Below are 21,423 nucleotides of genomic sequence, written 5' to 3'. Positions count from 1 at the left end.
CCCTCCTAAATGTCCATTAAAACCTCGGAAACGGCAAAAATCGCCAAAAATCACGCCTTCGGCGGCAAATAACGGCTAAACGGTCAGCCGGAGGCGAATGAAACATAAATAAAGAAATGTCTGCCTCAAAAAGTTGTTCAACATCAAAGAGATGCTTGAAGTCTCTAAAACGACTCCTTCCCCTCCTTTAAGGGGAAAAACTGAAAAAACGTGATTTTCAAAAGTATGCCCACTTCGTGGGTGTGGGGGGCACTGAACCCGTCACCCCAGGGTCACCAAATATAAAGTCTAGGCGGCCCACAATGCTGAATTTTCACCAAGTGAAAGTCTTGTGTCATTATCTTTTATGAGAAAAAAGTTATTAATTAATTAAAATTTCAAATTGTGATTTTTTGATGGATTTCTTTGATGAAATGACAGGCTGGTCAATTTTTAGGCCATTTTTTGCTGTTTTCAACCCGCCACGCCCAAACGGTTTGAGATAATCTCACGGGACCTTTTGCCCGACCTAAGCCTGGTTATTTGTAAGGTCTAAGAAAAAAAAAATCCCGGATTGGATGAAGCACGACGTCGCTGCGTGCCGTCAAAAATCGCTGGTCGGCTCATTTTGCCCCCTCACACCCTCACCTCGTGCCATTTTTCTGTGTAAAGATTATAATTATAATCTTTTGCGTAAGTCTGTTTTTTTTTCCCTAGACCTCACAAATAACCAGACTTAGGTTGGGCAAAAGGTCCCGTGAGATTATCTCAAACCGTTTGGGCGTGACGGCCCAAAAACCGCAAAAAATGGCCTAAAAATTGACCGGCCTGTCATTTCATCAAAGAAATCCATAAAAAAATCACAATTTGAAATTTTAATTAATTAATAACTTTATTCTCATAAGAGATAATGACACAAGACTTTCACTTGGTGAAAATTCAGCATTGTGGGCCGCCTAGACTTTATATTTGGTGACCCTGGGGTGACGGGTTCAGTGCCCCCACACCCACGAAGTGGGCATACTTTTGAAAATCACGTTTTTTCAGTTTTTCCCCTTAAAGGAGGGGAAGGAGTCGTTTTAGAGACTTCAAGCATCTCTTTGATGTTGAACAACTTTTTGAGGCAGACATTTCTTTATTTATGTTTCATTCGCCTCCGGCTGACCGTTTAGCCGTTATTTGCCGCCGAAGTCGTGATTTTTGGCGATTTTTGCCGTTTCCGAGGTTTTAATGGACATTTAGGAGGGAAAAGAGTTGTCCAATCAAGTAGATGATGAAGTACATTTTTGTAGGCAATTGCATTGGCTAAATTTCATGTGAAGTAAAATTTTTTGTACCTCTAACCGGTTTTGCTCCAGCTGAATCGATTTACAGATACCCCCTAAAAACCGGAAAAAAACGGTTTTTCATAAAATTCACGGCCGGTTTTGGCCGGATCCGGCTCAAATTTTGCATGGAGTCATCCTTTGATATTCCCAACAGTTGATACTTGACTCAGCAAGATCCCAGAAAAGTGTGGTATATCTACCCTACCCCCCCCAAAAAAAAATTTTCTTTTTCTTTTTAAAACTAAAATTAAAATATGGAATCGACTTACCCCCCTCAAAAAAAATCCCCCCCCAAAAAAATTTTTCTTCCAATTTTTCTTTTAAATCTAAAATACGAAAAATAATTTGATCAAACCTCTTAGGGCAAAAACCCTAGAGGCTAGGGGCGAAGCGACTAGTATCCAATAAAGTAGTAAGTTATTAATGTTTGTGTGTGTAAGTGAATTAAAATCTCTAAAGGGCAGCACCAATAAATACACAATTTTCAGGGAAGCTTAGTCATGGTATAAGGAAGGTTTTAGGCTCGTTGGTGGAATGATGCACAGATAAAAACAATCTCATTTTCTTAGGGGGTAATTGTGAAACCAAGAGTTTTTACGAAAACTGTATATACTCTGAAATTATCGTACTCGCATGCAAACGCACCATATATACATACATCCTTTAGTTTTATATTAGCTGCGCTGCTAATTATCTAATAATTTGCAATTCCACTTAAGAATTTTGCAATTCTTTTAGTTTCAGTGACTTTTAGTTTTTCTAGTCGACTTGGAATCATTTCATGTGCTCAATTTATTCCTAAAATTTTAACAGGATTCATCTAAAATGGCGTGCACAGTGATTCACCAGGGGGGGGGGTAGGTGTTTAGCATTCATGAGGGGAAGGTTATTCTGCTTAATCTATATAGTTTTATGGTAATGTTGCAACCCCCCCCCCCCCCTCCCCCCGCCTTTACAGACAAACAAATTATCCCAGGAATCACAAATTGATAAGAAATAAATATTATTTACGAAAAAAATATTGTCAAAACAGATCCCAAATCATGTGTTAGTAAAACCAGGGATAGGACAGCCCGAATTATGGTAAAAATTTTATTTCTGTAGACTAAGATAACGAATATCGTATAAAGCTTTGGAAATTTTGGACCATTCCAATGTCCTCTCCCTTCCTCAAGTTATGAGATTATCATTTAAGAGCATGATATGCTTTTCATTCTTTTTGAACAAATAAGGCAGACAGAAAGCATTTGTAATAAAAACATGGAAATACTTGAGGAATATAAAGAACGGCTTATAAATTGATGTACATCTAAAATGATGATACAAAAAATACCAATAGTAAATTACAATTTGTGGTTGAAACATTAGGTCACTCAACTTAATGAACCTACCAACCAATATTCAATAAAAGTTCCCAAAGTTAATAATAAAAACGTTACCATAAAACTTTTTGGACTAGTGTAATAAACAGTCCAACGTCCCTATCCTCCGTGCTAATATTTAGATTGTTGACACCAGGAATAAAGGGATTGTACAATGAATGAATAATTAATTTTCTTAATAAGATATTAATACAAGATAAATAATTGTGAATTGTTTTTAATTTTAACATCATTGACTTATCCCACCCTGGAAGCAGGATATATTTAAATCAACACCTATACCACCCCCCTCTACCCTCACCCCACTGATAAAAAAGTTGAACAAAAACTGTGGATCTCACACCCTTCCTTATAAAGATAAACACAGAGACAAAGACGTCTTTTCTTTAAAACTATTCAAAGACAAAATATTTAGATTTGAGAACATGAATTTTAGCATGTAGGTTAATCTACAATCCTTTCCTAATTTTACTGGACCAATTACTTGCGATCTAATGCTAATGGCTAACCTAAACTATGATAACATTATCTTCACCTTACATGGACTAATTAATGTCATATGTCTGGTGCTATTCTATATTCAAAAAACTTATATTTAGGAAAGTATTAAGTTAGCTTGAAAATTTATCTGCGTTGCCAGTTATTTTTTCCTTCAGAATATTAATCCCTACCTCATACATACGTATAAGTATATAAATCATATATGTTTATAAATAGGTTTATGTGTTAAAAATGATATAAACTAAGATACCATACAAAACAACCAAAATTTCAAATATCTAAAACAGACAAAAAGTTCAAAAGGTAGCGTAACAATAAAAAGCAAACACTATCCTATTAGCTAAGGATCTCACTAACCACTGAACCGATATGGTTATCCTTTACAGTAAAGCTTCTTTTTTGTATAAACAGCAAAGAAAAGAACAATAAAGTAAAGTACATTGAAATTTATGTTTATAAAATTCTGCAAAATTTTAACAAATTAAATCGAATGTAACGTATACTATCTTATTGATCTCTTAGTGACTACTAGTCATACTAAAATAAGGAAATAGTTAAGTTTTGAAGTAGCTAAAAAAATATGTTGTTTCGTAAGGACACCTCCAACACCCAATGTATAATATCTGAACCCGGAAGGACCAAATTAGAAAGGAGAGAAGGAGGAGGGAGGGCGTGATATACTTTTGCTTTGTTTGTTTAGGGGGCCCTGCGGTTCAACCACTGCAGTTTTTATATTTGTGGTATTTTTGACAAACGTTGTGTTATTCTTAAATCAATCATATTAGCTACAAGATCTTCTACTACAAAAGAAAAATACAAATGTGTTTATTGATTCTAACTCAAAAACATACAAATTTGCAGAAAGGGATAGAGAGTCAGAGAGGTGACAATGGGCTGTTTAATATAGTCCCCAAAGTTTTAAGATATCGTTTTCTTTTTCGTTGGTTTTACAACTTTGAGGACTTTTACTGGAACGTTTCACCCACTAATTTTAATCTACATACAGAGGGATAATTTTGAGTGTCATCATTGGGGTTGTTAAATCAATTTATCTGCCATTATCTGATCCCTTTAGATCCCTACAAATTTGCTTTATTAGGAAAAAAGAAACATTATAAGTTTTAAGAGTCAAAAGTTTAAAGATTTTACATTTGATAATAAATTCTATATCAATTTTAGTATTCTGTTACGAAGATAATAAATCTATTTGTATAAAAAAAAAAACCTCCAAACATAAAAATTACAAAAATCCAATAAATGTATTTATGTCAGTTGTTAAAGAGCAGATATCCCAATGATATTGAATAGAAAATTGGCGGGTTGTAATTCTCATTATAAACTATTATACTTTTATGATAGCAAGGCTACTCTATGCTATTTTTGATGTCCTTAAGGAAGTACGTCCAATGTAATAGCGGAAAATTGACGGTAAGGGTATTATATTACTTTCATTCGATGAAAATAATTCAAAATTTTATGAATCTTTTTTACATAATGGGAGATAAGTTTTTGTGCACTCTCAATTATGATAAATAAAATTACCCATTCTGTAAATTAGAATCATTGGTGGAAAAGTTTAGGATTAAATAAGAAACGGATATTACAGAACTTTGGGGACCAGTTTAATTTACACTCCACTTCCCCCTGATATAAACATAGTTATTAAGCTTTAAAATTAGTTCAATTATGGCTGCGCTATTAACATGATATTGTCCTCGTTTGTCATACAATAGTATAAAAAAAGGTCTGATTATTTTTGTGTATGTGTATCAAACATAAAAAAGGACCCACCCAAATAAATACATCACTTTTTCATTGAAATGTGTCAAAAATTAATGTACAAGGTTAAAAGTTTCAATAATTTTCAAATAGTTATCTTCCCTTAGAGGGCAATTTTGTTATACATAATTCAGTGTGTAAATCAATTTATCATCCATTGTCATTTCCCGTAAAATTCATGGGGTTTAGTCAACTTTTTTTCCGTTGAGTATGATATATTTAAAGTATTTAGTAGCGGTGATTTTCTACAGTTATGCTTGTAACACTTTCCTGTTGGCTTGATTGACGTCTCAGTCTCTTCAACGTGTCAGATGTCAGGTTTGAGCCCCCTAAAAAGAAAATAATCATTAATAAAATCATATAATATATCTAGAATCGTATTATATACCAGATTAACTATGACTAAGCTCCCCTATATAGGAAAGCTTGATAATCAAAGGCAAGTTTATAGATCTTAATGAGCGAATATAAAGGCAGATAAATAGAAAAAAAAGTTAGATATTAAAATATGGTAAATATTAAATGAAATTACAAAAAAAAGGAAATTTTGTATGGCTATACTACTGAAAAACTAATAGATAAAACTTTAAAACAAGGATGACAACATTCTTACTGAGAACAATTTATTAAATTATAAAAATGTTTAACAAATGGAGATTTAAAGTTATTGAAAAGATTAAAATGAAACGTTATAAAAAGATTCAAAATACTATTTAATTTAGCAACTAAGTAAATCATTTTTATACAGAGAAGATGCTTAATTTGACACTATACAATCTTTCCCGATTTTGTATTAATTTTGCGGAACATGATTCCAGTTACGTCATATTTTTCTTTCCCGAAAAAGGGAAGGGGGGAAGAAAAAAAGAGATGGGAGAAAAGGGGGTTTTCCCCATCTCTTTTGAATAGATTTTCTTCCCCCCTTCCCTTTTTCGGGAAAGAAAAATATGACGTAACTGGAATCATGTCCCGCTAAATTAATACAAAATCGGGAAAGATTGTATTGTGTCAAGAAATTTCAGACATCTATCTTTAATAGAGTTCAAGAAATTAGCTTACTTTTTCTAAAGACATAAAGACAGAAGGACATTGGAACATTTAGAGTAGCTTCACTACCAAAAAACTAAATGTGTGTGAGAAAACTGGTAAATTAGATTAAGGGTGTAATATTTCCTTATTTATGGCAAAAATAAGACTTTTATTATGCCACATGAAAAATTACTATTGACCTAAAGGATTTACTTCAGTGCACAAAAGAAAGTAAAAAAAGGTTAGGACCCTAAAAAGACTTATAAATCAACTGAAAGGGTTAAAAAGGGACAATTATTTATATAAGTAGCGCAGCAACAATAATAAGCTGTCTAAGTATATAGAAATAAAGAACAGTCAACTTTAATGCAGTAAAAAGTTGCTGCAAGATTTTAAGGGCATGTGTGTTTGTCTGTATAGGTGCTTTTAAAGGTGAAAAAGTATGTCAATTGGATAGGTTGATTTATATATAGACAATCAATCACAAATGGACGCAATCGCAACTTATAGAGTAGAGTTACTTCTAAATAATTTATATTTTATAGGGAATCTTTTCTTAAATTTATTTTTTACAATTTATGATACCAAAGTTACAATTGTCCTTCCACTACTGGCAAAAAATAATCATTATTTAAACAAAATTTGTGCATTCAATTCAAAAGAAGTTTTAGTTAAATTAACCCCCACAATCACATCCAAAAAAAAACTAAGAAATGTCTTTGTTGTTTACTAAATTTTAATCTTGGAAAAGAATTAAACTTCACCACGCAGGGAGGAAGGGAACATTGGACTGTAAAATTTATTGTACACAAAGTTTAAAACACTTGTTTAATAGTTTGAAATTTTGGGCAATTTTGTAAAACCTTATTACTAGCAGTGTCCAAACTTTTCACCAATGATTTAATCTAATGGTGGAGTAATTGTATTATCACACTAGGATGTGTCTATGTAAATCAATTTATTATGAATTGTCTTATCCCTTCTAATCCCTGATGTTAACGGCACAAATATATATTACTTGGAAATATTTATGTCCAAAATACATTGAATTAACTGTTTCTCGTATTCATTTGAATCCGGTGGATAGGAACCGGTTCTCATCCATACGAAAAAACTATGTCTAGCATCGTTTTATATCCAGCTTTCTACGAATATAGAAATGTACAATCATAAGATTAAAACCAGTTTTTTTAGCCGGCGCCTTCGGCACCACGGGACTAAAAAAAATAGTTTTAATCTCATAATTGTACTTTCTATATCCGCGGAAAGCAGTTTATAATACGATACGAGAAATAACTATTATGGCATTTTTACTATGAATTACAAATAGAAAAGTTTTAATCAAATAGTTAAGCTACTCAATCATTTTGGGCTAAAATTAGCCTTTTTTTAGCTTATTATCATTGAGGGGTAAGAAAGGATGTTTATAATTCTAATAAAATTTAATCATTTATAAAAATCCAACACAATTTAAAACCATATTTTTTACTTATTTTAAAACCAATTTAATTTTTGTTCAATATTAACTGTTGCTGTAATATATCTTAGATTTGTAACCATATTAAATAATTAAGGTGAAATTTTGGTTTTATATCAGTATTTTAGATTTTTAACAACACAGATTTTAATATTAGTTTTTAAAAGAACTATAAAATAAATGATGATTCCAAAAAACATAAAACGACGTAGAATATATCTGGATATTATGACAGGGGAAAACTTGTCGTCCATTTAGCCTGCTTACATGGAACTTTTTTATTGAACAGTTCGTCCATCTGGTACCAGAAAAGGTGATGGGGGTGTAAGGAGAAAACATTGTTTTAGTCCGCTGCAAGTTTCACTTTAATAGAGAACATGAAAATCTGGCGTAAGATTCAAGTAATAAAATATCAATTTTATTATTAATACGGTAGGTTAAAGACATGATCATATTTAAGTCATATTAGACGAATTCTAAAGTTTGAAATTTTTGGGGAATGTAGATTATTGTCAAGGGGGGGGGGGGTGTATTCACCCCCTTTAATTTTGCCAGGTTGATTCGAAGGTTTACATAGTGCTATAAAAATGACTTAATATCTGCCTACCATTGGTAAATTAAAATGTATACTGGCCTGTCATTGGTAATTTACTCTGTATATTGGCCTGTCATTGATCATTTATATTGTATGACGGCAATTTTCTTTAGGCACTATAAAGAGCTTCGTATGATTTAACCCCTTTTTGCACACTTCTGCAAGGCGTATTCTAAGGTCAGGTTTTAGAATTTGGACATGATCTAACCCTGCGGTCACCTAATGTCCATGTCTATTTTTGCAATAAGCAAATTAAAACTAGGTGACCACTAAAGTACATGTGCAATTTCGTAGCAAATTTTTTACAGCCAATTTAAAAATATTATTATGAGTTTTAATGCATATCAACATATTTTAGCTTTTTTGTGGTTTTTACACTTTAAAACTTAAATCAGAAATTTTTATACAAAAATAACAGGATGTCTGTCTCTCTGTAAGATCTTGCAAACCGCTGGACCTATATGGTTCTTCTTTACAGTAGAAAAAAATCCCATTCCCCTCAACAATTATAAGATTTTTTCTTTTAAAAACTAAAATTGAAAGTGCAAGACGACTTTCCATCCCCTTTTGTCAGGTTCCTGGGACTAGGGGTGTAGCAACAACTTAAAATTTGCTGGCTTAACCCCTAACCGAACCATGATAAAAACTATTCTAAAACTAGATTAATCTTACTAGAATTACAGTACAGTAGTTGATTATAATATAGATTATATCTATAGTGATTTAATGTTTTTTACAACGTTAGAACCCGACTTTAAGATGAATTTTATTTATCAGATTTTGATGTCTCACCGTTACATTGCTTATATGTCTCAATTCATATTCTATGCATAACATTACATACTTATTAAGGCAGGGATCTAAAGGGATAAGACAATGACCAATAATTTGATGCATATTCTCAATGATGATACACAAAATAGTCCCTTTTGTAGAATACATGAAACAACAAATAAAAATTCAAAAATATTCCCTAATGTAGTAAACCAACGAACAAGAAATTTGTATTATAAAACTTTGGGGACTAGTGTAATAAACAGCCCATTGTCCCCTCCCTCCCTGACATAATAAGGTGTCCAAATAACAAGGATAATTTTGTCCAGTAGAAAGTTCACCAGCGAACAGTCAACTGTTATACAGTAAAAAAACAATAGATTTGTAAATGTGTATTTCAATAATTTCAACTTTTCAAGCCATTAGAAATAAAGTCTTTTCGTTAAATCTGCCCAAATTTAATTTTTTTTTCATTTTCTTAAGCATTCTATAGAAATAAAACAAAGTATCTCTTAAAAGCACAACGTCAACAGCTAGTCAAAAATGTATCATAGAGTATTTATAGTGGCATGTCTTTATAAAAAATTTTAATTGAATAATATGAATATATATTTTTATCAGAAAGTTTGAAAATAAAACTTCATCTTAAAAATATGGTGACTCCTTTTTATTTAGATTTTAAAATAAAATTTGATTTTTCAAAGACTAAAAGTTTTGTCAACCTAAAAAGATATTGCATGCCCAAATTACATTTTTAAGATAATCCTCATAAAACTTGTACTTAAAAGAAGATAAGGTTGTCTGCAATATTAAAATTTTTGTCGTATCTCAGGGATAAGGAATAGAGTCAATACTATTGACTGTAAGTATCATTCTTAACGTCTCTAGTATGACTCGATGCTGTTCTGACTCCTACCCGACACCTCGCCGACAAAAAAAAATACCAATTCCGCGGGTATGATATTTCTTGTTTAATCACCCCAAAAAAATTTAACTATTAACATAGTCATACAACAAATCATATGATGTGTGACATAGTCGTTTTTAAAACTGTGAGTAAGGTAAAAAAACGGGGATCTAAAAGGACAAGAAAATTCATGCATATCCCAAATGATGATACACAAAATTATCCCTTCAGATAACAATTAGAGATTGAAACGTTTGGACAATCAACAAAACAAAATTCATTAAAAGTCACCAAAGTTGTTAAGCTAAGGAATAAGAAACGATTATCACACAAATTTTTGGGGACTAGAAAAGAAAAAAAATAGTTTATGGTGATATTACCTGTTTGTGTTGGAGTTTGTGAGTTGCCGAGCTGCAGAGTTATCACGGAGCTCTCTTCATTCCATTCTAAACAAATATATAGAATAGTTAGATAGATAGATAATCATACATAGATAGATAGGTAGATAGTTTGTGAGTTGCCGAGCTGAAGGGTTATCACAGAGCTCTCCTCATTCCATTCTAAACAAATATATAGAATAGGATAGATAAATAGATAGATAGTTTGTGAGTTGCCGAGCTGCAGAGTTATCACGGAGCTCTCATCATTCCATTCTAAACAAATATATAGAATAGATAGATCACGGCTGGTTTTTTATTAAATGAATAAGTTAGGGTACAATGTTTGGCACTTTCGATATAAGTAAATGATAATGAAAAACCCATAGAATACGATAATACCTTCAGAAAAATCGATAAAAATAGTTTTCATACTAAATTTTGATTTTTAAATTTTTTTTCTTAAATGTCATAGCAGAAGATGCAAAATGTCGTCTTAGTTTTTGAGGGTTTTCATATTCTCTGAAATCTAAATTATCAAAATATTTTTTTTGGTAAATGATTATATGATATATGTCAAACATTTTATCAGAAAAAAAATATTTAAAATTATAAAGTAGAAACCTGAATAATTTTTCTTGTGGAAATACTTTTCTTTAATTTTGATAAACATATGTCTGCTAGCATGAAGATGTTTGTACTGCCAATACACGTTGGGTTTTATTTAAAGAATTTCTTTAAAATGTTGTTTTTTTACCTTGTATACCAATAACGCAAATTGCTATCAGAAAACCCCCGTACCCCCCAATCGACCAAGACTTGCCTACGGCCCGATCTTTTAGGATTGCTTTGTAATTCACATTTTTGAAAGTCTTTCAACAGTATACACAGCAAATGCTCTCTTTTTTACCTAACTTTCCGAATAATATACCTAAAGCATTTGAATTAACAAAGGATATGCTAATATTTTTACCATTCAAGTTTATTTAATATTCTAACAAATAGTGCAACCCTCCAAGTTATGGCTACTTTTCATGAACATATGATCTAAAGAATAAGCTCTGACGCAATGTCATATAAGGATATTATAATATTCATTAAAAAAATTGTTATTTTTGCATATATGTTACATTTTACAGTATTTTGTGGCTCAAAAGAAAGACAATTAAAATTTATTTCATATTATATAGTTTAAATTGCATAAGATAACCTAGAAATAGTAAAAAAGTCCCTTTCTTTTTTTGTCGTAAAACAGAAATTAACAAAGATTTTTATTAAAAAACACCTTAGTGTAAAAATTAAAAATTTTAAATATGGTCACAAAAAGATTCAATTAGTTTATTAAATGTTTCATTTTCAGCAAATTACGATTAATCTCTATTACAAAGAATAAAGTGTAAAAAGATATTCTCGTTATAATTTTAAGCAACTTAAAATGCATTTTAATACCTTTTAATGATTTATTTTTTAAAACATCATTTTATAAAATGTTATTGATTTTTAAAGTTATATATTAGAATGATTTTAAATTTTGTTAACAGTTTGTTTTAAATGTAGAAAATTGGTAATTCTAAACATTCAAAAAATGATTTTATTAAATTTTCATCACTTAAATTGCATGTTTGATGAAATTTTCAACTGATAATTCAAGAAAAATCGTTTAAGTTTTATTATATTTTACTTTGAAATGTTAAAAAATATAATTATTGTCAAAAATGTGGAAGTTATACTTTCCTCAAAAAAAGACCTAAAACATGCAAATTAACACGTGTAATGAGATTTCTTTTCTTTCAGGTTTAATTTTAAGTAATTATTGATATTTTTTGTAAAAAGGATTTTATATAAAAAGTTTTAAAACTCGAGTTATGTAGTGGTTCTAAAAAAGGTTGCAAATTTATGCAATTTTCTTGCAAATAAAATTTTCTAGGATTTTAAAAATAGCATAGGGTGTTATTAGACGTACTTACAGATACAATTGCTAAGTCATTTTGGCCAAACACTAAAATAAAGTTTTGACATCTGAGGGACCATACGTGAGATACATAGATAGATATAGATAGATAGATAGTTTTTGAGTTGCCGAGCTGCAGGGTTATCACAGAGCTCTCCTCATTCCATTCTAAACAAAATATTAATCAGAGTTAATTTGCAACATCCCTGTAATTGCTTTGTCGATCACCAAACCCCCCACACCAAATCTGGAAAAGGGAAGGGGACAGCATTTTTTGTCAGGTTAGGTTAGGTTAAATTGTAAACTGGATAGCCCCAAAAGGTTAAGGTCCACTTAAGGCGTTAGTCATTTGAGAAATAAAACAAACCCCCTCCCCCTCGTATTTTAAAGGGGGTTTCGAGTGCTCGATAAACATTTTGAGGAAAAGCACCAGTTAATTAGTTGGGAGAGGTTATAGAATAACCGCCATTATCCACTCCCCCCTAATCAAAATAATAAAAGTCATCATTGAAATTTTTAGGAAAAAAATATTAATGATTCTTATTATTATTTAATAAAATTCTCATCATACGGAATAATAAATCAAAATTAAAATAAAATATCATAAATTAAGTGCTGTAATAATTTGATTGATCGTTTGTTTAAATATGTTTAGAGAAATTTTAAAATTAGTTTAGTTAAAAAATACTGTATAACAATTTGCGAACATTAAAAAAAGCAAAGCTTTTCTATAATTAAGGTCTGTACGATCGTTATTTAGACAAGTTGTATGTATTTATTCTCCATAGTACTATCTTTGAATTTACATACATCAATTAAACATTAATAACTGTATAGCAACTTTGCTACAATCCTGTTTGTCTGTGTGTTTGTACCGAAGGATCTCACTAACCGCTGAACCGATCGGGTTCTCCTTTACAGGGTAGATTCTCATAGGTCCTGGGAAGGTTTATAACTATTTTGGGGGAGGGTACCACCACCCTCCCAAGAGAAATCACCCCGAGAAAAAAATTACCCCTTCCCAAAAAAAGAGACTTGAACGAAACATAAACCAATTATTTCTCTAATTAAATATTTTAAATAAAAAAAAAACATTCAAAGTACCACTAGAGGCCTCTAGGGGCGTAGCCGCTAGTACTGGATATAGTATTACTTGGATCTTACACCAGAATTTCATGTTCTCTAATAAAGTAAAACTCGCAGCGGGCTTAGATATCGATTCCCCCATTTCATCCCCCTTTACCCCATCCTCTTTTCTCCTAATAAAAGAACGAACTAACCAATAAACGAGTTCTATAAACCTAAATTAACGACAATTTACATCCATTGCTACAGAACAAGGATGAAAACGTAAAAAAGTGGCGAAGCTTACCTGTAAATTTTAAAACATTTTCGTCCTCCTCAATCTGGCTCCCTTCCCCTCCTCGTATACTTTCAGAGTCGGCATATTCGTGCTGGTCACGTGACACGGTGACGTCACGACCCACTGGAGACCTAGATAGAAAACATATATATAGATAGATGGTAAGATATTTAGAATATCGAAGATAGAGAGAGAGTTTTCATTTTTTAGCAATTAAACACCCAAATTTGCTTATTTGTATTTTTATTAATTTTTCATGAAATAGAAAAATATTACTTATTACTTGGGCTTGTAAAGAAACTGTTTAAGTATCTTAGGTTGAAAAAGGTCTGTTTTGTAAGCATTTTGACAGTGTTATGGGCAAATACATGATTGAACATAAAAAAAACAGACTTTACTTTGACAAGCAAAACATTTTAAAGCGGATAGAAAGATAAATATTATTCTGCTAGAATAAGAAACAGAAAAATAAATAAGTAGATTTATTTATTGTAGAAGGGAACTCAGATATCATTATAGTTAGCTAAGTAAGTAGATAGATAGATATATACATAGCTAAGAAGATGGATAACTAACTAGCTAAAAAGATAGACATATAGACATACCTGCGTCGCTTATATTGACCGCTATGTGGACTCCCATCTGTGGGCTCATGCAGATTTTGGGACGTCGTTAACCTGAAATAAAAAAATAAATTAATATCTTTAAAAAAAAAACTTCTACATAAATATAATTTAGATTTACGGTAAGTATCTACAAAAAAAATATACGGGGCTCACCCTACAGGGCCTACAACTGCGGTGCCATTTCCCTTTCGGCTTACACAGTACACAACAGAGCCTAACCTTACATGATATGTAGTAAAAAAATAAAAAATTGATTTTTAATATAAAGGGAAGGGGGCTTCTTTGCTCAACAAGCCACTTTAAGAGAAAACGCCAAAAAAACTTTTAAAATTTATGGTGTATGATTTTGCAAAAATAAAAATATTATCTTTATTATCAATGCTTAATTCTGTTAATTTATCTTGAAAAATGAGCTTTCCTAGCCCAAAGGTTTATTATCTACAGGGATAAAGGGGTAATGGCATCTAAAGAAAAAATATTTGTTATTATCTTATAAATTAAAAGTTAAGTTATAAAATGTAATAAGTATAGAGATCTATGACCCAGACAACTTCCTGGCCCATGTCTTTCGTCTGCTAGCAAACTGCTTTCTGTTCTTTTGTAACGACTTGGCCGTGTAAGACCCAATTATAAGTCGGCACAGGGTCCACGGGTTGGGGACATACAATTGTTTAACTCCTTCCTCTCAATCGTTTTACTCTAATGTTAAGTTAATAGTAGTTAATATACCAATGTAAAATGTAAATGAAAAGAAAAATTAAATTAAATTGGCTGCAAAAAAGATTTTGTTCAAATGTTGTTCCTTTTAATTTGTGAAACTAAAATGGTATTTAACAATAAGACACCCATATTTCAACTCTTTATAAGATATGACCAAGGCTACTCTATAATATACTAGCGAAAGCGCCGCTGGCATCTTGGTGCTCTGTTTTCAAAGGGAGGGGGGGGGGGGCAGGACCTTAATAAAACCCTAAATTAATTAAACTAAAATATAACTAATTAAAATTTGAATACAGCCATCGCAGGATATATGTGAAGCTCCTAAAAATAGATAACATAATCGGTTCAGTGGTTCACTACATCTTAACGTACAAACTGACAATCTAAAAAATATTATAGGCTAATTGCAGATTTTAAAAAAATAGAGGGTCGAAAATATGTATAAAGTCCATAGCCTCATTGGTTCAAAAGTTTATGCAGAGCCAAAAATTTATTTTTAAATAGAGCAAAATAATATATGTGCATATAAATCTAAAGTATGATGCACTGCACTGGCCAAGTAATCAATCATCCTTGTTTTCATAAACTTTCTAAAGAAATTAATCTTGCCATTAAAAAGTTTGTGCATTACTCGAGTAAAAAGACCATAAATAGATTGTTGACAATGATTTTGTTAGGACTGATGATAAATAGCTGTCCGTCCTTATCTGATGCTATTTAAGCATGCGTACACGGATAATTATGCAGAAGAACATTTCAAATCCTAAGGAATTTATAGGGATTAGACAAAGACCGATAATTTTAATAAACAAAATTACCCTTTCTGTACATTACAACTAGTGGTTAAAACGTTTGGACACTCGACTTGATAAAAAACAATCAAAATTCATTAAAAGTCCCCAAGTTGTTCAGTCAACGAAAAAGAAACGTTATTATAACTTTGGGGACTAGTGTAAAACAGTAAATGAGACATTTGTTTCTAATATAAGTTGTACCCAAAGTTTTATACACACGATCTTTCATTCGAAGGCTCAACAACCTTCATCAAAATTTAATTTGTTTCAAAAATTGTCAACCCCATAGCTTTTCCACAAATAATTTTAATCTACAGAAATGGTTATCATGGTTACCATAATTTGGGGTTAATATCTATGTATTATCTCTTTGGACCAAGGTGGAGCTAATGGACTTAAAGCCAAGGCTACACCTCGCCCCCAAGAGGTATTTTACAGGTATGTATTATCTCTTGTTTTATCCCTTAAAGTCCCTGCAAATTATGCTTCTCTATAATCTTAAATGATATCCAAAATGTTTTCCAGAATACTGTTCCTCTAAATTTTTCAATGGTCACTTAGATTTTTTATGTTTAAGCGCAATTCAGTTTATTTAGAACGTTTTTCTTAATTATTTTTAAAGAAAACTTAAAAACAAAATATAGAGAAAATTACAATTATAAACCCTTTCAAAACTGATGGCAAACTATCGAAGCGCAATGCCGTGACTGACAAAATAGCAACAGTCAACTAATTACATAACTACATACTTTTGTTGACATAATAACGTCACCATTTTTTACAGGTAGGATTAGTTTAGAAATATCTCTAAAATGTTTAGCTCTATTTTTGTAAACTTAAATATTTTTTGGGCCATTTTTTTCCAAATACTTTTCGTACTTAATAGAAAGAAATTTAGGATTTTGCATTTTTTTGTTCTTTCTAAATCTTTTAGATTTAGGTTACTTCCAGGCAGTCTTTTGATTTTAATTTCAAGATTTATTTAAAAACTAATTATTTTTATAGTAAACCGTTTCAAAGATTTTAAAAATTAATTGAAAAATAAAGGAAAATAATACATAGTTTCAAATTAAAATTGAAATATATTTATTTTGGGCATACTTCCATTGAATCAAGCCTTGAAAATTGAACCCTTACCCTTATTTGAAAATAAAGGGGTCAGCGTAAAGTAAAATCAATGAAAAGCCTGCAATAAAAAGACCTCTAACCCATGTTATAAAATTGCAACTCTTCTACACTTTCCTGTAATTCCTATTTTTAATTAATTTGCCCCACATTGCATTGATTTAAAAGCTAAATCAATGTGTATAGTCCAAAATGTAACAATAGCAACTTTTGGACACGGCGAATTAAGAGTTTATTCTTTTTCAAAACCGTTAAACTTTACGATTGATTTGGTACTTTTCAAAGTATGTAAAAAATGTATGGGCTTTTATACTGTTCAAAAATACATTAAAATATAGGATTGCAGTAAATTTCATACTAGAATTGATTGTTTAAACAGTAGTCTAAAACGAAGTCAGGAATTTTAAGGAATAAGACAAAGGCCTCTAAATTGATTTTCATCCCCAATGATGATACACAAAATTACCTCTTCTGTAGATCAAAATTAGTGGTTGAAACGTTTGAACTTCATTAACTAACCAATCAAAATTCAAAGTCCCCTAAGTTGTTAAGAAAACGTAATTTTAAAACTTATTATATTGCGGACTAGTGTACTAAACATCTCGTTGTGCCCTCTCTCTCTCTCTCTCTCTCTCTCTCTCTCTCTCTCTCTCTCTCTCTCTCTCTCTCTCTCTCTCTCTCTCTCTCTCTCTCTCTCTCTCTCTCTCTCTCTCTATCTCTATCTCTCTCTCTCGCTCTCTCTCGCTCTCTCTCTCTCTCTCTCTCTCTGAGAAAGAAGTAGACATTGGACAGATCAATGGGCGATAAATTGATGTACACCCAAGGAAAATTAACAAAATTATTAGATTTAGATTATGCAGTACAAACCTTCAATTTATTAAACTTTTTACCCAATAATGTTTACAAAACATAAACTTGAATTTAATCGATAAAATGCTTCGGCTTTGCACTTTTCAAAGATCAACTTTCATTGAAAAACATTGAAGTTAAAAGTAGAGCACACACATAAATACTTAAATAAGAAAACACTCCTAAAAATTACAGCTGAATTACACTTAGATATAGTCTAATTTTGTGCTGTTATACTAAAGAAATAAACAGTTTTAGACCCATCTTTTAATAATAACAACTGTGATGGTTTAAAGAGAAATCTTTCAAGAAGGAGGGATGGGACAACGACGGTTAAATAATTTATTATCCTTCCCCCCCCCCCAAAAAAAAAAATAGGCTACAAACATTGAGATAGAGATGTATAATTTTGTAAGTTGTGGAGGGGGGGGGATTTATTTTTGGTCCATAGCCCTGGACATCCCTTCATCCCTGGAAATCTTTACAAAACTTTAGAAATCAATGAAAAACTGTAAAAACAAAAGATGAAACTAGGGAAAAAATACATTGAAATAGAAATAAGGAACGAGAGAAAGAAAAGTGTAATGTAAAATAGAGAGAGAGAGAGAGAGAGAGAGAGAGAGAGAGAGAGAGAGAGAGAGAGAGAGAAAGAGAGAGAGAGAGAGAGATAGAGAGAGAGAGAGAGAGAGAGAGAGAGAGAGAGATAAAATAGAGCGAAATGAGAGAAAAATGAGACTTTTCTAAAAAGGAGAACCGAATCGGTATTTTGGTATTAACAACATACTTATTCCTTTCCTATTTAAAATGAGGAAGAAAGAAAGTAGAAATTAAGCAAATTTGTGCCATAAATATTTGGAAATTCATCGCTTATTGGTATAATTAGAGTTAGACTACAAAATTAGAAATACAATTTCTTTTTCGTGCTTTCTGGATTTTTTTTCACCAGTCAGTTGGATGGTTGGATCGATTTCTTGATGTTTTTAGTTGCGCAGCTACTCTTTAATGTTCTATTTAATGTTCACCTGTCACTCCGTTTTATCTCAATATTGTTTGTTTTTTTTTGGGGGGGGGGCGGGATAATTCTTTCCAATGATTTATCTTGGGAGGGAAGTGGTACATTCCCCTAAAATGGTTAAAAACCTTCCCAGGACATATGAGAATCTACCCTGTAAAGAAAAACCACAGCAGTTTAGCGACAAACAAACAGACAGATAGACTTCCTGTTACTTTATTATAAGGATTGATTTCCAATGATGGAACTAAAGAAATTCAAATATAAATTCAATGTATATCTAAGAAGATTGACATATTTTGTCATTTATAGCATAACCTATTACTTCACTAGGTATTTCAATTTGAAATATGAATAGATTGTATTTGTTGCTTTTTTTTTTATTGTAATGATTTCCTTTTGACTTCTACTTGCAATCGGACGTAAGTTAGGAAATAGATCGGATGATATTGCAATGACTTACCAAAGGCCCCGTGTCGAGTTTTTACTTAAAACCGTGAATAAACGTGCAAAATGGATTTGTAAGTTTCACCATGTCACAGGAGTTTGTTCCAAAAGTAAACTATTACAAAATTCAATCATTTTATAATACGTTTCATGTCAATATTATGTCAGTTAAATATTGAAATAAAAAAATAGAGGGGAAATTAGCTGTATAAGACCTTCTCACCATGTCCCGATTTTGTATTGGGTCTCTAGAATCAGCTAATAGCGTCTGAAATATAAACAGAGCAGGAACTTATTTGCTAGCAGACGAAAAGGGTCTCCACTACTTGGTCCAGGTAGTTGTCCAGATTATATATCAATACTTATTATTCATGTCATTCCTTGATTGTAAATAGAAAACTACTGTTTGCACTATTGTCTATGTCCTGAAACAACACCTCAAAAATAGCATAAAACCTTCCATATCAAACAAACATTTGCATAAATATAAAGACAATGGCCGATAAATTAATGTACAAACCCAATGTTGATACACAAAATTACCCCTTCTGTAGCGGAGATAAAATCAACCTTATTCGACGTTCACTCAAAGCCCAAAAATAATGGACTCAAAAGTGTATTAAACTGTATATAAGACATTTGCGAATATATTGATACCATTAATTTGCCTCTTAGATAGAAAAAAGTATGTTTTTTTAATAATTTTCTCTTGCTACAAATCAAATTTCAAATTTAAGTCACCAAAAATGCTAAACTAATTTTTGCTCTAGAAGAATAAATTTTTGGAGTTAGAAAGTGCTTAATACCTCATTTTAATCGCCTGGCATTGCTTTATAATATACAGGTAATGACTTGGTTTTTTATGGAACAGCTGACTAATAAATCGAGGTTTTGTGATAAACCCACTTTTGTTGTTGCTCCATAAATGATATTTTTTTTCCCAATTTTTTTGGCTGTAAAGAAGCTTTATATATTCATATAACATCCACCTAAATTTGACTTTTGATATTTTTTTATTTATAACATCACCAGAGGGAATTGAATTTTGGAAAAAAATATCAATTTATATTTTACACTGCTATGCATTGTTCTTGTTCTTGTTTCTAAAAAAAATTTATATTATAAAAAAGAGAATTATTAAACGCTTCTATAGGTATGTTTATCATTTTTCTAGGCTAAATATAACTATAATTAGACCATTTTAAAGTTAGACATCTTAACTTATTAACACTATTATTGAATCGGTCTGTATTATTAAGCTGGCAACTCTTAAAACAGCTGCATTTCATTATCCTATTATATAAAGTAGTATCTTTTTTGTCTTCAGCTTAAGATTTTGACAATTACAGTACCTATTGAGTTCTGTGTTTTATGGATGCTCTTTATAGGACCCTGAATAGTTTTGGAATTTTGAAAAAAATATCAATTTATATTTTACACTGCTATGCATTGTTCTCGTTCTTGTTTCTAAAAAATATTTTTATAATTAAAAAGAGAATCGTTTAATGCTTCTATAGGTATGTTTATCATTTGGTGCTTGCTTACATGTGAAGACCGGAGCACCGAAAACCCCCCCCCCCCCCGCTTAGTTTTGACAAAAATCAAAAATAAGGGGGGGGTAGTTTTTTAATGTCTGGAAAACGGCAAGGAGGGAAAAAGCACAGCAAGGCAAAGACTTAACCCCACCCTTAATTTTGAAGAAAATCAAAAATAAGGGGGGGGTAGTTTTTTCACTGTACAACACGCCAGAAAGTTGAGTGAGGTAAATCAAGTAAATTCAGTATACCAGAGGGGAAACCTTATAAAAGGGATATTCATTTTTTGGAGCATAATTTCCTTATTTATTGACTGATTTTAGTAATTGATGTATCCCTGAACAGGTAGTCTTAAGGAGAATATATCAGAAGTGTTTTCATGGGGACTGTCCGCAGGAGTGGGACAGAAGTTGGAGTGGACAAACACAGGATTTTTGGGACAAACGTCGGAGTGGACAAACACAGTCCCAAACTTTTTTTTCAATTTTGAATTTTTTTTATACAAACACAGCCCCCCCTACCTTTGTCCTGTTTGTTTTCTTAGTTAGGTTAGGTTAGGATATAGGCTAGGGGGCTGAGCGCTGCAGCCATAGTCATTATTTTGTAGACAGGGGTATAAAAAATTTCAAAATTGTAATATTATTTAAATAGTAGACACTCCTAGGTTTTATTTAAGCAATGTCCACTCCAATGTTTTCCACTCCGATGTTTGTCCACCTTGATGTTTGTCCACTTTGACGTTTGTCCCATTCTTACGTTTGTCCACTCCGATGTTTGGGACTCCTGCATTTGTCCACTCCGACATTTGGGACTCTTATGTTTGAGGTAGAACCCCAATAAGTAAATCTCAATAAAACTTCATAAAATTATGCA

At 31.6% G+C, this 21,423-nt stretch overlaps 1 protein-coding gene across 1 annotated transcript in view; it reads right to left on the bottom strand.

The window, feature by feature from the left end:
- Window positions 1-21,423, bottom strand: part of LOC145333495 (uncharacterized) — a 167,881-nt gene that overhangs the window by 66,933 nt on the left and 79,525 nt on the right. Inside the window, exons 2-5 of the mRNA XM_080178647.1 lie at window positions 14,048-14,119; window positions 13,452-13,573; window positions 10,132-10,197; window positions 5,246-5,298 (exon numbers count right to left, since the gene is read on the bottom strand). Coding sequence (XP_080034773.1) covers window positions 5,246-5,298; window positions 10,132-10,197; window positions 13,452-13,573; window positions 14,048-14,119 — 313 coding nt within the window. The remainder of the gene's footprint in view (window positions 1-5,245; window positions 5,299-10,131; window positions 10,198-13,451; window positions 13,574-14,047; window positions 14,120-21,423) is intronic.

The sequence above is a fragment of the Acartia tonsa genome, chromosome 12, assembly GCF_053477335.1.
Source record: "Acartia tonsa isolate MP-2025a chromosome 12, ASM5347733v1, whole genome shotgun sequence".
Taxonomy (NCBI): domain Eukaryota; kingdom Metazoa; phylum Arthropoda; class Copepoda; order Calanoida; family Acartiidae; genus Acartia; species Acartia tonsa.
The sequence above is the reverse complement of the archived record's forward strand: the minus strand, read 5'-3'. Positions and strand labels throughout refer to the sequence as shown.